Genomic DNA, 16,974 nt, shown 5'->3' on the forward strand with positions numbered 1-16,974 from the left:
ACACACACACACACATACATGTGGGCTCATGAAAATGTTACATAATTATTTAATGTAATTAACACGCACATGTGAATAACATTTGGTATTGTGCTCATAGTTTTTTTGTTTTTTTTTAATCTACAACGGCCACACCAAACTGTTTGGTTAATTAATTAATGAATTAATAAGACATTTTTATTAGTTTAATTAATTAATAAGACATACATTTGGAGGAAGAAAAGAAAAGAATAGAAAGAAGAAGAAGAACAACAACAACAACCAGACATACAAGATATGCAGCATTATAACAAAGTGTACATGCCAAAAAGAGAGTGGGCATTTATCTCAAACGCAAACAGGACAAATTCACTGCATTAAAAAAAAAACACACACAAAAAAACAGCAACATATTAACTGCATTAAGAAAACAGCAACAGATTCACTGTATTAAGAAAACAGCAACAAGTTCACTGTATTAAGAAAACAGCAACAAATTCACTGTATTAAGAAAACAGCAACAAATTCACTGTATTAAGAAAACAGCAACAGATTCACTGTATTTAGAAAACAGCAACAGGTTCACTGTATTTAAGAAAACAGCAACAGGTTCACTGTATCAAAAAACAGCAACAAATTCACTGTATTTAAGAAAACAGCAACAGATTCACTGTATTTAAGAAAACAGCAACAAATTCACTGTATTTAAGAAAACAGCAACAAATTCACTGTATTTAGAAAACAGCAACAAGTTCACTGTATTTAGAAAACAGCAACAGGTTCACTGTATCAAGAAAAACAGCAACAAATTCACTGTATTTAAGAAAACAGCAACAAATTCACTGTATTTAAGAAAACAGCAACAAATTCACTGTATTTAAGAAAACAGCAACAAATTCACTGTATTTAGAAAACAGCAACAGATTCACTGTATTAAGAAAAACAGAAATAAATTCACTGTATTTAAGAAACAGCAACAAATTCACTGTATTTAAGAAAACAGCAACAAATTCACTGTATTTAAGAAAACAGCAACAGATTCACTGTATTTAGAAAACAGCAACAGGTTCACTGTATTTAAGAAAACAGCAACAAATTCACTGTATTTAGAAAACAGCAACAGGTTCACTGTATTTAGAAAACAGCAACAAATTCACTGTATTTAAGAAAACAGCAACAAATTCACTGTATTTAGAAAACAGCAACAGGTTCACTGTATTTAAGAAAACAGCAACAAATTCACTGTATTTAGAAAACAGCAACAAATTCACTGTATTTAAGAAAACAGCAACAAATTCACTGTATTTAGAAAACAGCAACAAATTCACTGTATTTAAGAAAACAGCAACAAATTCACTGTATTTAGAAAACAGCAACAAGTTCACTGTATCAAGAAAACAGCAACAAGTTCACTGTATCAAGAAAACAGCAACAGATTCACTATATTAAGAAAACAGCAACAAATTCACTGTATTTGGAAAAAAAACAGCAACAAATTCACTGTATCAAGAAAAGAGCAACAAATTCACTGTATTTAGAAAACAGCAACAGACAACAAATTCACTGTATTTAAGAAACAGCAACAAATTCACTGTATTTAAGAAAACAGCAACAAATTCACTGTATTAAGAAAACAGCAACAGATTCACTGTATTTAAGAAAACAGCAACAAATTCACTGTATTTAGGAAAACAGCAACAAATTCACAGTATTTAGAAAACAGCAACAAACAAAACAACATAAACAAGAACAACAAGAAGAAAACATACATTTGGAAGGAGAAAGGAAAAAAAAGGGATGGGGGGGGGGAAGTAGCAGACAAGATATACAACATTGTACCAATGTATATATGTCAGAAGTGAGTGGCTATTTTTCCCCCCAAAACGCAAATAGGACAAATTCAATGTATTCAAAGAGACCACCAAAAAAACAAAAAACAAAACAACAACAACGAAACAACCAAACATACATTTGGGGGAAGAGAAGAAAAGAAGAAAAAAACAACAACATCAACAACAACAACAACAACGATATTTTCTGCCCCTCCACTGGACCTTGAGTGGTGGTGGTGGTGGTCTGGACGCCAGTCATTGGGATGAGACGATAAACCGAGGTTCCTTGTGCAGCATGCATTTAGCACACGTAAAAGAATCTACGGGCAAGAAAAGGGTTGTCCAGCGTAACCCAACACGCTTAGTCAGGCCTTGTGGGAAAAGTAAAAGAAAACAAATTCACTGTAGTTAAAAAAAAGAAAGAAAAAAAAAGAAAAGAAAAGAAAGCATGTTGACTCAGATACACGTACATGCATTTTGTCTCTGAGGTTTAAATAAAATAAAAAAAGCAACAACATTCATTACGATTCTTTCTTTCAGAAATCAATTATCATGACAATACGTGTGTGTGTGTGTGTGTGTGTGTGTGTGTGTGTGTGTGTGTGTGTGTGTGTGTGTGTGAGGTGTTGCTGGAGGTTGTTGTGGGCTGCTGCACAAAGGAGTCATCTACTTCGGATCATTGATGCTGAAAGGAGAACAAATGGTTACATGATGACTCATGTGACCTCATTTAAGTAAATGACGTATTACACGGTTATGACGTGTAATTAAAAAACACACCTTACAAAAAAACAAAACAAAACAAAAAAAAAAAAAAAAACACATGAAAAATACAACGTCAGAGAAAAAAAAGGCCAACGATTGTTTCATACAGCCAAGACAATTTGGTTAAACTTAAGTAACGTTGCAAAGATGAGCAACGTAGTCTGATCTCTCCTGAGGTTTAAATACCAGAAAAAATACTATCATCATTTATGTTGTGTTTCATACAGTTTGTATTCTGTTTCTGATAGTTACGTTATTTCAATTGTTTATGTTTAATTTTGGTGTAAGATACTACTGCTGTTATATAATATCCTCCATGGCCCCCAAAAGGGGTGAGAGCATTAAATATTCTTGATTCTTGTGTGTGGGGGGGGGGGGGGGGGGGGGGGGGGGGGGGGGGGGATGGGGGCGGGGGGGTTAGGGAGGTGTCCACAACAACAATAACAACAACAACAGCGACAACAAACAACAAACAACAACAACAAATCCTTCACAGCCAAGACTGGCGAGGTGGGGTCGGGGGACTGGACCGCCCGTTACGGGAACAGGTCGGGAGGTAGCCACGACCGCTCCCCCCCTCCCCCCCACCACCACCCCCACCCTCCCCCCCACCACCGCCACCGCCACCGCCAGCAGCAGGACTTCGATAGAAGACGAGAATCTTAAGTTCCTTGCGGAAGTACGCCCCTGTGACGCTGTACAGGAAGAAATTGACGCAATAGTTGACGTAGAAGATGACGCGCGTGATCATCAGCACTCCCTCGTAGTGATCAAACTCCGGTCCTAGATCGTCCCAGGAGAAAGAGGAAGAGGAGGAGGAGGAAGAGGAAGAGGAAGAGGAGGAGGAGGAGGACGAAGTTGTGGTGGGAGCTTCGTAGAGGTCCCGTTTCTTGGAGAGCAGGAACCGCTTGGACCAGACGAAGCAGTAAGGGAGGTTGAGGACGATGAAGACGAAGGAAACGACGAGGAGGATGACGGTGAACTCCATCCTGATGATGCTCTCCTCCGTCACCACGTGGCAACGCCTGTTAGTTTTTTTGTTTTTTTTTAATAATAAAAAAGGGGGTGGGGGTGATAATGATGATGATAATAAAAGTAGTAGTAGCAGTAGTAGTAGTAGTAAAAAAAAAAAAAATGCTGATCCTACTATACTACTACTACTACTATTGATAACAACAACAACACTACTACTACTACTACTACTACTAACAACAACAACAACAACCATCATCATCATCATCACCACCACCACCATAATAATAATAATAATGATGATGATGATGATGATGATAATAATGATAATAATAATGCATAACTTTTATCATGCTGCAATTTGAAGCACCACCAATGTTCCACAAAACGCCCCCCTCCACCCCTTTGACCCTGACTTTGACAGTGACTTTGACCCTGACTTTGACAGTGACTCACTCTACCTGTATGATCTGTGACTATGAAGCAGTTTCTGGATGATGACGTTGACTTTGCCAGTGACTTTGACCCTGACTTTGACAGTGACTTTGACCCTGACTTTGACAGTGACTTTGACCTGAAATTGACCCTGACCTTGACAGTGACTTTGACCTTTGACGTGACTTTGACCCTGACTTTGACAGTGACTTACTCTACCTGTATCGTCTGTGACGATGGAGCAGTTTCCGGATGATGAGGACGTTGAGGATGGTGATGATGAGGAAAGGGATGACGGTGATGCTGAGCCCGTACACACTGTCCAACACAAAGGACAGCAAAGGGCGCTCAGGGTCTGGTACACACCGGTACACCTGCACCACAAACACATGCCTGAAGGACGGATCGGTTCATCTGTACCACAATTATGATGTCTTTAAGTGCACACCGGTATATCTGCACCACAATTATAATGTCTTAGGGATATACCGGTACGTACACCTGTGACACAATTGTATGTCTGTAGGACGCATCGGTACATCTGTACCACAATTATATGTCTGAAGGACACACCGGTACACCTGCACGACAATTACATGTCTGAAGGGCACATCCGTACATCTGCACCACTATTATATGTCTGAAGGAGGCATCGGTTCATCTGCACCACAATTATAATGTCTGAAGGGAACATCGGTACACCTGCACCGCAAATTATATGTCTGAAGGGAACATTAGTACACCTACACCCATATGTCTGAAGCACACACGAGAAACCACAATTATATGTCTGAAATCCACATCGGTACACCTACAATACAATCATATGTCTGAAGAACACATTGGTACACCTACAATACAATTATATGTTTGAAGTCCATATCGGTACATTTACAATACAATTATGTTTGAAGTCCACATCGGTACACCTACAATACAATTATATGTTTGAAGTCCACAATGGTACACCTACAATACAATTATAAGTCTGAAGGTCACATCAGTACATCTGCACCACAATTATACATCTGAAGGACACACCGATATACCAATACCACGATTATAATGTCTGGAGGACACACCGGTACATCTGCACCACAATTCTCTGTCTGAAGAAGACACAGGTACACCTGCAATACACGGTTGTGCATTTGCGTGTTTGTGCACCTGCATCTCCTGGTTGTAGAACTGTTTAGGGCTGGTCAGCAATACCTTTAAAAGTCCCCCACCCCCACCCCTCCCTCCCCTCCCCACACACACACGATCCCCACACTCTCCCCAATACAGTCCCACCTGTATCCACCCCCTACACACCCCAACCTCCACCCACCCCAATACCTTCATAATCCTGGGTGTGCAAACTCTTTTAGGTTTGTCAGTAAAGGTTTGAAAGTCTTGGCGACGATCCTCCTCCCCTTCCCACACACACAATCCACACACACCCTCCCCTGTACAACCCCACCCGCTCTGCTCTGCACACCCCAACCTTGACCCGCCCCAGTACCTTTAAATCCCGGGTGTGGAATTCTCTTGGGATGGCCAGTAAGGATTGGAAAGTCATGGCGACGATCCTCCTCCCCCCCCCCCCACACACACAAACCCCACATCCACCCCTATACAACCCCACCCCTCTCCCCTTCACAAACTAACCCCCAACCCACCTCGACCTACCCTAATACCTTCAAATCCTGGGTGTGAAATACTCTTGGGTTGGTCAGTAAGGTTTTGAAAGTCATGCAGATGACCGTCTCTTCCCCATCCACAATCCACACACTCTCCCCTGTACAACCCCACCCCTCTGCTCTTGCACGCCCCAACCTTCACCCACCCTAATACCTTTAAATTCTGGGTGTGAAACTCTCTTGGGTTTTTCAGTCAGGGTTTGAAAGTCGTGGTGACGATCTTCCTCCCCTTCCCCAATACACAATCACCACACCACACCCTCCCCAATACAACCCCACTCCTCTCCTCTTCATAGCCCAAAGACGACCCCCCACACACACACACACAACCCCTACACCCTCCCCTATATAATCCCAACCCTCTCCCCTTCATAGCCCAAAGACTACCCCCACACCCACCCACCCACAATTCTTACACCCTCCCCTATACAACTCCACCCTCTCACCTTCATAGCCCAAAGACGACCCCCCCACACACACACACACAACCCCTACACCCTCCCCTATATAATCCCAACCCTCTCCCCTTCATAGCCCAAAGACGACCCCCCCCACACACACACACAACCCCTACACCCTCCCCTATATAATCCCAACCCTCTCCCCTTCATAGCCCAAAGACTACCCCCACACCCACCCACCCACAATTCTTACACCCTCCCCTACACAACCCCACCCTCTCACCTTCATAGCCCAAAGACGACACCCCACCCCCACACACAATACCTACACCCTCCCCTTTCCAATCCGAACCCTCTCTCCTTCATAGCCCAAAGACGACCCTCCCCCCCACACGCCCCCCACAATCCCCCCCCACCCCCAACCCAATACCTTAAAATCCTGGGTATGGAACTCTCTGGGGCTGGTCAGCAAGGGTTTGAAGGTCATGACGATCAGGGCAAAGACCACCACGGAGCCCAGGATCTTCTGGGCTGACCGGCTGCCTCCCCCACACAGGTCCTTGACAACGATGATGAGAATCATACAGAAGAAGAAGAAGAAGGAGGAGGAGGAGGAAGAGGAGAAGGGGGAGAGGAGGAGGAAGAGGAGAAGGGGGAGAGGAGGGGGGAGGAGGAGAAGAAGAAGAAGAAGAAGAAGAAGAAGAAGAAGAAGAAGAAGAATAAGGAGGAGGAGAAGGAAGAAGAGGAGGAAGAGGAGAAGGGGGAGAGGAGGAGGAGGAGAAGAAGAAGAAGAACAAGAAGAAGAAGGAGGAGGAGGAGGAGGAGGAGGAGAAGAGGAGGAGGAGGAGGAGGAGAAGAAGAAGAAGAGGAGGAGGAGGAAGGAGGAGGAAGGAGAAGAAGAAGAAGGAGGAGGAGGAGGAGAAAGAGAAGAAGAAGAAGAAGAAGAAGAAGAAGAAGAAGACCTCCATACAGGTCCTTGACAATGATGATGTCATTGATGATGATGATAGCGATGATAATGATAATCATACAGATGATGATACTGAAGATTGATTGATTGATTGATTGATTGAATCTTTAATGGGTAAAGAATTAGGCACAGTAAAGGCCTTTTTTCAATTCTGCCCATTTAACGACATAAAAAATAAAGAACGAACGACACAAAACATAAAAATAAAGAAATAAACTGAAATAAAATAAAATAATAAGAACGACGAATAAGAATAGGAACTTGAATAGTCTATTAAAGGTAACAAAGCGATGAAAAACTGGAACAATTGGTACATTACATGTACATAGGTACTTACACACACACACACACACACACACACACACACACACACACACACACACACACAAGCAACAAAGACATACGTACACATTCACGCCCACACACTCAAACACACACAAACACACACACGCACTTACTGTTCACACATACACATACATTCAATTTTTCATTCATCATGGCATGGCAGCTAGTGGACTGAGTACAAGCAAGCATTTGCAAAAGACCGCGAGTAGGTTAATCAAATGTATCGAATAGAAATATTCTTATCTTAGTTTTAAAGAGAGATATGGCTGGAATTTGACGACATGTCTTTGGAAGCATGTTCCATTCGATGCTTCCATTAAATGAGAGACTCATCTTAAATAAATCAATTTTAGGCTTTGGGACAATAGCTCTATCTGAATTACGTTGGAACTGGAAACACAATAACGATTTTAAATATTGTGGGCATGCGTTATGAACAATTTTATGCATAAGAATCAATGTGTTATATCTAATAAGTAGATGAACAGGTAATATTTGAAGTTCTTTGTACATATTGTGCACAGATCCACCTGTGGTATTTACATGGTTAATCATCTTAATGGCACGTTTTTGTAAAGAGCAAAGTGGCTTTAATGTAGAAGGAGGACATTTACCCCAAATAATCGAGCAATAGCTGAGGCGAGACTGGATATAGGCAAAGTAAAACACACGTCTAGAATGATTATCTAGAAAGTGTTTGATCTGTGATAATTGGAATACACTAGATGATACTTGTTTTATGAGGCAATGAATATGTTCCTGCCACGAAAGATTTTGATCAATAGTAATGCCTAATAGCATATGCTTAGTAACTTGTTTGATAGTATTGTCTTTATATTTTATGTTAAGTTGTGCTTCTTTTATGTTCTGTCTTTTCTGACGAGGACAAATTAACATGCATTCTGTCTTTTCAGGGTGCACGACCATATCATTAGCATCACACCAGTTTTCGACAGATTTCATGTTGGCATTCAGGTGATAACTAATTTCGTCAACATTGTGACTAGCATATTGTATTGATGTATCATCAGCAAATAAATCACAGATTGCATGTTGAAGAAGAAGAAGAAGAAGAAGAAGAAGAAGAAGAAGAAGAAGAAGAAGAAGAAGAAGAAGAAGAAGAAGAAGGAGGAGGAGGAGGAGGAGACGAATGAGGAGGAGGAAGAGGAGGAAGAGGAGGAGAAGGAGAAAGAGAAGAAGAAGAAGAAGAAGAAGAAGAAGAAGAAGAAGAAGAATGAGGAGGAGGAGGAGGAGGAGGAGACCTTGTCATACAGGTCGACAATGATGATGTTAACGATCATGATGATAACGATGATAATTATAATCATATAGATGATGATAATGAAGAAGGAGATACTGATGATGATAATGATAATGATAACCGTACAGATGGTAATGAAAATGAGAAGGAGAAACTGAAGAAGAAGAAGAAGAAGAAGAAGAAGAAGAAGAAGAAGAAGAAGAAGAAGAAGAAGAAGAAGGAGGAGGAGGAGGAGGAGAAGGAAGAGGAGGAGGAAGAGGAGAAGGGGAGAAGAAGAGGAGGGGGAGGAGGAAGGAGAAGGAGAAGAAGAAGAAGAAGAAGAAGAAGAAGAAGAAGAAGAAGAAGAAGAAGAAGAAGACGACAGAGGAGGTGGAGGAGGAGGAGGAGGAGAAGAAGAAGAAGAAGAAGAAGAAGAAGAAGAATGAGGAGGAGGAGAAGAGGAGGAGGAGGAGGAAGAAGAAGAAGAAGAAGAAGGAAAAGAAGAAAACGGAGGAGGAGAATCCCACCACAACCCAACCCAACCCAACCTCACGACAACCACCACCTCATCCAACCACAACCACAACCACCACAACCACCACAACTTTTCAATTATTTATTCATTTATTCAGTTATTTATCTATCTATTTATCTATTTTTTTTTATCAATCACTCACCTTTCGCCTAAGCGGGTGGCACACCCCGATGTACCGCTCCACGGTGAAGGTGACGATGAACCAGGCGGAGAGGAAACGACTGACGTAGGACAGGTAGAACAGGACCTGGCACACCCCGTCAGTGTGAAGCAGCTCTGGCTCCTGTTGCTGCTGCTGCCGTGGGCCTTGACTCTTCAGGTGGGGCCAGCCCCATCTGGGATTTTATTTTGCGGGGGAATGGAATAGATAGGTACTAGGTGGGTGGGTAGGTTGGTAGGTGAGTGGATGGATGATTGAATGAATAAATGAATAGATAAATAAACAGTTGCAGGCGCTTTGGACTCACCATCAGCCTCAGCAAGACAGAGTCCATGTACTAACCAGCTAGCTCACAGAACGCCAGTGCCTCCCCCCCCCCCCAACGCCCCCCCCCCCCCCCTCCTTGCAATCAAGATCAATGACACAGAGATCAAGTCAGTCGACAAGTTTTGCTACCTGGGCAGCAGCACCCTATGCAACAACGGAGCCCTTGATGCAGAAGTGACGCTGCGCATCGCCAAGGCCAGCTCCGCCTTTGGCAGACCTTTGACAGACAGGCTGTGGAACAACAAAGGCATCAGGCTCAGCACCAAAATCAAAACCTACAGAGCTGTTGTGCTGACCACCTTGTACTGCTGTGAAACATGGACGACGTATCGCCGTCACATTCGACAACTTGAGCAGTTTCACCAGAGATGCCTACGAAAGATCCTCGGAATAAAGTGGCAAGACAGGGTCTCCAACCTCCAGGTCCTAGAGAAGAGTGGCTTGCCCAGCATCGAAAGCCTGCTGATCCAGTGCCAGCAACGCTGAACAGGACACGTTGTCCGCAAGACAGCAGAATCCCGAAGATGCTTTTGTATGGTCAGCTCAAGGTAAGCCACTGCGAACTTGGAAGACCCTGCAAGTGCTTCAAGGACACCTTGAAGACAAACTTCAAAGCCTGTGACATAGACATCGCTTCCTGGGAAACTGATGCCCTTGACCGCTCTCGCTGGAGGATGCTGTGCTCTAGTGGCATAAAGACGTTTGAAAACAAGAGAACACTGGCCATTAAGGAGAAGCGTGAGCGAAGGAAGCAGGGCTCAACTTCTGGAGACGTTTTCCCTTGCAACATCTGTGGGAAGTGCTGCGCATCCAGAATCGGCCTCTTCTCCCATATGAGGACACACACCGACAGATAAGCCTGCCTGCCTACTCATCCGTCGGTCCGACGGGAGACTCCATCCATCAAACAAACAAAATAAATGAATGATTGAATGAATAAAGAAACAAACAAATCGATGAATGAAAAAACACACAAAGAAATGAAAGAATGAATAAGTAAGCAAATAGATGAGTGAGTGATTGAATGAATAAATAGATAAATAAATGAACGATATGAATGAATAAATAAACAAATAAATAAATGAATGAATGAATAATTAAAAAACAACAAGAAAAACGTTCCTGTTTTCATTTCTTACATTTCAAGGACGTCTCCCTCTCTTCGTCTCTTTCCCCCCACCCTCTCTCTCTCCTTCTCATGCTACAGATCATTCAAAGTTGTATTTGAAAAAGAAAAATACATAACAAATGCTGATGAATATTGTTTCAGAGTGGCGTTCTCTCAGGCCCGATTTAATGTGCTTCCTTTAAATAACAATGTTAATAGGTACACTGAAAATGATGTTTTAAAGCATTGTCCTTTTTGCCAAGGTGAACTAGAAGATGAATACCATTTGTTGTTTGTTTGTTCTGTATATAATGATTTACGGACAAAATTTCTTCAAGACTGTGTAAACATGTCTCTTAGTTCACTTCTCCGATCAAACAACAAGCAGAGAAATTTCCATGTATCAAAATTTATTTTCCATGCGATCAAAAGGAGAAATCATATACTCAGACCTAATTAAGTAGAATTAATGTCAAGTCCATGAATATTTTGATATTGTGTCATCTGTTCAAGTGTTATAATACCCCTTCCCATGCCCACCCCCAGTCCCCTGGTTTTGAATTGTGGTCCATGGCCAAAGTTCATTAAAACAATTTCGTTCGTTCGTTCGTTCGTTCTCTCTCCCTCTGTCTCTGTCTGTCCGTCTGCCTCTCTCTCTCTCTCTCTCCTTTATTTTTTTTTTTATATTTCCCCTTGGAGGGCTGGACAAAAACAAAACAACAAACAAACAAACTACATTGTCTTGCTTACTCAATTACCCAATTATTCAGATTCAATTCGGTTCATTTCTTTGTAGCACATTCCTTTCCCTCATTTCAGCCACTCTTCCCCCTCTCTCTCCCTCTTCATCACCCCCTCTCCCTCACCTTACCCCCCTTCACTCACCTCAAGCACTCCCCCCCTCTCTCTCTCTCCTTCCCTCTCTCCCCCTTTCTCTCTCCCACCTCTCTCTCTCTCTCTCCATCTCTCTCTCCCTCTGTCTCTGTCTGTCCGTCTGCCTCTCTCTCTCTCCTTTATTTTTTTTTATATTTCCCCTTGGAGGGCTGGACAAAAACAAAACAACAAACAAAGAAACTACATTGTCTTGCTTACTCAATTACCCAATTATTCAGATTCAATTCAGTTCATTTCTTTGTAGCACATTCCTTTCCCTCATTTCAGCCACTCTTCCCCCTCTCTCTCCCTACGTCTCCGTCTCTCTCTCCCTCTTCCTCACCCCCTCTTTCCCTCTCTCTCTGTGTCACCTTTCCCCCCCTTCCCTTACCTCAAGCACTTACCCCCCCCCCCACTTCTCTCTCTCTCTCCTTCCCTCTCTCTCCCCCTCTCCTTCCCTCTCTCCCCCTTTCTCCCTCTACCCATCCCTCTCTCTCTCCTTCCCTCTCTCCCTCCCCCCCTCTCTCTCCCCATCCTTCCCTCTCTACCCCTTTTTCTCTCCTTCTCCCCCCTCTCTTCATCCCTCACTTTCTCCCCCCTCTCTCTCTCTCTCCCTCTTTTTCCTTTCTGTTCCATTTTATCTGTTTCGCACCATTTTTGGTCTGACTTGTACCAACTATTACATCACTAGAGCTTTACAGATGACACCAAACATTTCAGAGTCCAGTGTCCCTCCCTCTCGCTCCCCCCCCCCCTCTCATATCCAAGAATTCCAAGAATTGACTTGTTCAAATCCAGTCTGGTTTACTCAGGCGCCACCCTATGGAACTCATTCCCAGAAACAATTAAACAACACCATTGCCCAACCGCCTTTAAAAAAAAAAAACCACTGCCTTTCCCACCTTATGCCATAACGTGTAATGTAAATCGTTCCTTTTAATGATACTGTTTGTCAAATTTGTATGGTTGACTGAGAACCTTACCCTCTATCCCCGACTCTGGTGTGTAGTGCGGTGTGTGTTGTGTGTGTGTATTTCTTTCATTTTGTTCATTTTTTTCTATGCTAGTGTCTGTATGCCATGTGTGTGTGTGTGTGTGTGTGTGTGTGTGTGTGTGTGTGTGTGTGTGTGTGTGTGTGTGTGTGTGTGTGTGTGTGTGTGTAGTTGTTTTGTTTTTTTATTTTGATCTTTCCCCCTCTGTTATGTATCTCTACTAACACCATGCTTTCATTTTATTTAGTACTGTGTAGTGTAGATCTTATTCAGGAGCGAGGACTGGATGTAAAAAAAAAAGCACACCAATGCTTATCTACTATCCTCGAAATAAAGAATTTGTCTTGTCTTGTCTCCCTCTCTCTCCCCGTATCACCCTTTCTTTCCCTTCTCTCACCTCAACCACTCCACAAACACGTAGAACACGAGCGCCAAGATGTCCGCCGTCGACAGCGCCACCAAGTAGGTCGTGGCCGCCAGGCGTCGCATGCTGCGCGAGACGAACACGCGCAGCGACACGGCGTTGCCTAGAAGACCGATGGCCAAGATGACAGGAACGCAGTGAGTGTAGAACCCTTGCGCCATGGAGACTATCGGGGGTGGGGGGTTGTGGTGAAGAAATGGCTGGAGGGGGTGACCTTCGAGGCTGCAGTTGGCTAGAGCAGGGGAGAGGGGGAAAGGGAGAGAGGAAGAAGAGGAGGAGGAGGAGGAGGAGGAGGAGGTATTGAGGGTGTAGTTGTTGTTGTTGTTGGCGTCGTGGTTGTTGTTATTGAGGAGATTAGCTAGTAAGGATGGGTCATTGTTGTTGGTGGCGGTGGTAGAAGGGTCGCGAGCGTGAGCGTTAAGAATGGAGAGGTAGATTTCGCACCAGTCGGTGGTGTGTTGTTGTTGTTGCTGCTGCTGCTGCTGCTGTGGTGGTTGTGGTGGTTGTTGTTGTTGTTGTTGTGATTGGTGATCATGGCAGCAGCGGTGTTGTGCGTTGTGCCGCTCATTATCATCAGGTGATATCCTGCGAAGAAGAAGAAGAAGAAGAAGAAGAAGAAGAAGAAGAAGAAGAAGAAGAAAAACCCCAATAAAACACAGACGCATGGACGCACACAGATGCACGGACACACACGCACACACACACACACACACATATATTTATTTATTTTACATACATAAACACACAAGCGTGCACACTCATACACGCATGCACGCACACACACACACACACACACACACACACACACACACACAGAGGCACGGACATACACGCACATATATTTACATACATAAACACACAAGCGCGCACACTCACACACGCATGCACGCACACGCAAACACACACACACACACACGGACATACACGCACACGCACATAATATATTTATTTTACATACATAAACACACAAGCGCACACACTCACACACGCATGCACGCACACGCACACACATATATAATTATATATATAACACAACCTAATTATATATTCGATTATTAGATCTTATCCTATTACTTGGAAAATTCTTCATATACAGATGCAGAATAAACAAACTTAGACCAAATATCCAAATATTCTTGGCAGTATTAAAGACTAGATATAAAACTGAAAAAAACAAAAACATGCACACCTACTGAACATGCAAAAGCATGAATTTGTTATAAAATGGCTGCCATACATGAACCTGATAGAACAATGAACTTTGTCAAACTAGTTTCACAATGCATTAGCTGAAAGAAACTGACCTTATGTTTCCTCTATGTTACTTTATTCTGGTATTTATTGTTGATATTTTTATGTCCTTTTTCTTATGGTGGTACAAATTCATACCTCGAGTGTATTATATAACCTATTTAGATGATGAAAAAGTGCAGTAGAGACACTCATATGAAGAAATTTCCTACCTGTGCATACCAAGAAAATGCCCCAGGTTTTGTCTCTCTTTTTTTTTCCCCAAATTTATTTATTTACAGATTTATTCATTTATTTGTGATCACGTTTTTAAAAAAACAAACATTTTTTTTATTTTATTATTTTTTTAAAGTGTTTTTGTTTTTTGTCTGTAGCGAAGTGCATAGTTAGAACGGTGACAAAAAATTATGTAAAATATGCACCACGTATGATGCCTATGTTCTTCTTCTGTATACGTCTCTGTCTTATTACACTTTTTTTCTCCTGCTATGCAGTAAGTTAATGTAATGTATTGTATTTGTTACTGTTTAGCTATATTATTTAGTTATATTAAGATTTGTGCAGTATAAACAAAAATTGAATGAATAAAATTTGTTTGGGGAAAAAAAAAATATATTCGTACACACACACACGCGCGCACTAACGCAGACACACGCACGCACGCGCACACACACACACACACACACACACAGAAATATAGATACAGACACAGACACACACAGAGACACACACATACTCACACACACACACACACACACACACACACACACACACACACACACACACACATGTTAAAAGATAGAGATACTTCCCAACATTTTCATGTGTTTACCTTCAACTCCAAACGGTCCCCCCAACTCCGCACAGCACACTAACGCACTGCAATAGAAAGCAGAACGTCAGTGATAAGAACTATCTCCTGAAATTTCGAATAAAACCCCCCAAAGATCCCCCCCACCCCCCCAATCCCCCTTCAGAAAACCAAAACCAAAAACAACAACAACAAAAACAGCAATCAAAAAACATCAGCAACAACAACAACAACTGCAAAATAAGTCCAAGGTTCATTGAAGTTAACGTTAACTTATGGCTTCATTTGGAATCTTGTTTGTTTGCGCTTTCATTTCTAAATAAAAGCAAACATAAAGACGGAAAATGTCCTGCGATGTGTCTTCTGAAACCTTGTTGTTGTCGTTATTGTTATTATCGTTGTTGTCGTTGTCGTCGTTGTTGTTGTTGTTGTTGTCGTTTAAAAGGGAGGGGATGGGCGTTGTTGTTGTTGTTGTCGTTGTTGTTGTTGTCGTTGTTGTCGTTGTCGTTGTTGTTGTCGTTGTTGTTGTTGTTGTTGTCGTTGTTGTTGTTGTCGTTGTTGTCGTTGTTGTTGTCGTTGTTGTTGTTGTTGTTGTCGTTGTTGTTGTTGTCGTTGGTTAAAAGGGAGGGGATGGGCGTTGTTGTTGTTGTTGTTGTCGTTGTTGTTGTTGTCGTTGTCGTTGTTGTTGTTGTTGTCGTTGTTGTTGTCGTTGTTGTTGTTGTTGTCGTTGTTGTTGTTGTTGTCGTTGTTGTTGTTGTTGTCGTTGTTGTCGTTGTTTAAAAGGGAGGGGATGGGCGTTGTTGTTGTCGTTGTTGTTGTTGTTGTTGTCGTTGTTGTTGTTGTTGTCGTCGTTGTCGTTGTTGTTGTCGTTGTTTAAAAGGGAGGGGATGGGCGTTGTTGTTGTCGTTGTTGTTGTCGTTGTTGTTGTTGTTGTTGTCGTTGTCGTTGTCGTTGTTTAAAAGGGAGGGGATGGGCGTTGTTGTTGTCGTTGTTGTGTTGTTGTTGTTGTCGTTGTTGTTGTTGTTGTCGTCGTTGTCGTTGTCGTTGTTGTTGTCGTTGTTTAAAAGGGAGGGGATGGGCGTTGTTGTTGTCGTTGTTGTTGTTGTTGTTGTTGTTGTCGTTGTTGTTGTTGTCGTTGTTGTTGTTGTCGTTGTTTAACAGGGAGGAGATGGGCGTTGTTGCTGTTGTTGTTGTCGTTGTCGTTGTTGTTGTTGTCGTTGTTGTTGTTGTTGTCGTTGGTTAAAAGGGAGGGGATGGGCGTTGTTGTCGTTGTTGTTGTTGTTGTCGTTGTTGTTGTTGTCGTTGTTGTCGTTGTCGTTGTTGTTGTCGTTGTTGTCGTTGTTGTTGTTGTTGTTGTTGTTGTTGGTTAAAAGGGAGGGGATGGGCGTTGTTGTTGTCGTTGTTGTTGTTGTTGTTGTCGTTGTTGTTGTTGTTGTTGTCGTTGTTGTTGTTGTTGTTGTTGTTGTTGGTTAAAAGGGAGGGGATGGGCGTTGTTGTTGTCGTTGTTGTTGTTGTCGTTGTTGTTGTCGTTGTTGTTGTTGTCGTTGTTGTTGTTGTCGTTGTTTAACAGGGAGGAGATGGGCGTTGTTGCTGTTGTTGTTGTTGTTGTTGTTGTTGTCGTTGTTGTTGTTGTTGTTGTCGTTGTCGTTGTTGTTGTTGTTGTCGTTGTTTAAAAGGGAGGGGATGCGCGTTGTTGTTGTTGTTGTAGACGGGCGCAATAGCCGAGTGGTGAAAGCGTTGGACTTTCAATCTGAGGGTTCCGGGTTCGAAGCTCGGTGAAGGCGCCTGGTGGGTAAAGGAGTGGAGATTTTTTCCGATCTCCCAGGTCAGCATATGTGCAGATCTGCGAGTGCCTGAACCCCCTTCGTGTGT

The 16,974-nt window shown here is 42.6% G+C and overlaps 1 protein-coding gene across 1 annotated transcript in view; it reads right to left on the minus strand.

The window, feature by feature from the left end:
- Positions 1-3,066: 3,066 nt before the first annotated feature.
- LOC143276810 (C-C chemokine receptor type 1-like) overlaps positions 3,067-16,974 on the minus strand; it is a 47,464-nt gene continuing 33,556 nt past the window's right edge. The window contains exons 2-6 of the mRNA XM_076581462.1: positions 13,014-13,206; positions 9,299-9,491; positions 6,497-6,625; positions 4,203-4,357; positions 3,067-3,601 (exon numbers count right to left, since the gene is read on the minus strand). Of these exons, the coding sequence (XP_076437577.1) occupies positions 3,067-3,601; positions 4,203-4,357; positions 6,497-6,625; positions 9,299-9,491; positions 13,014-13,206 (1,205 nt within the window). The remainder of the gene's footprint in view (positions 3,602-4,202; positions 4,358-6,496; positions 6,626-9,298; positions 9,492-13,013; positions 13,207-16,974) is intronic.

The sequence above is a fragment of the Babylonia areolata genome, chromosome 33 (genome assembly GCF_041734735.1).
Source record: "Babylonia areolata isolate BAREFJ2019XMU chromosome 33, ASM4173473v1, whole genome shotgun sequence".
NCBI lineage: Eukaryota > Metazoa > Mollusca > Gastropoda > Neogastropoda > Buccinidae > Babylonia > Babylonia areolata.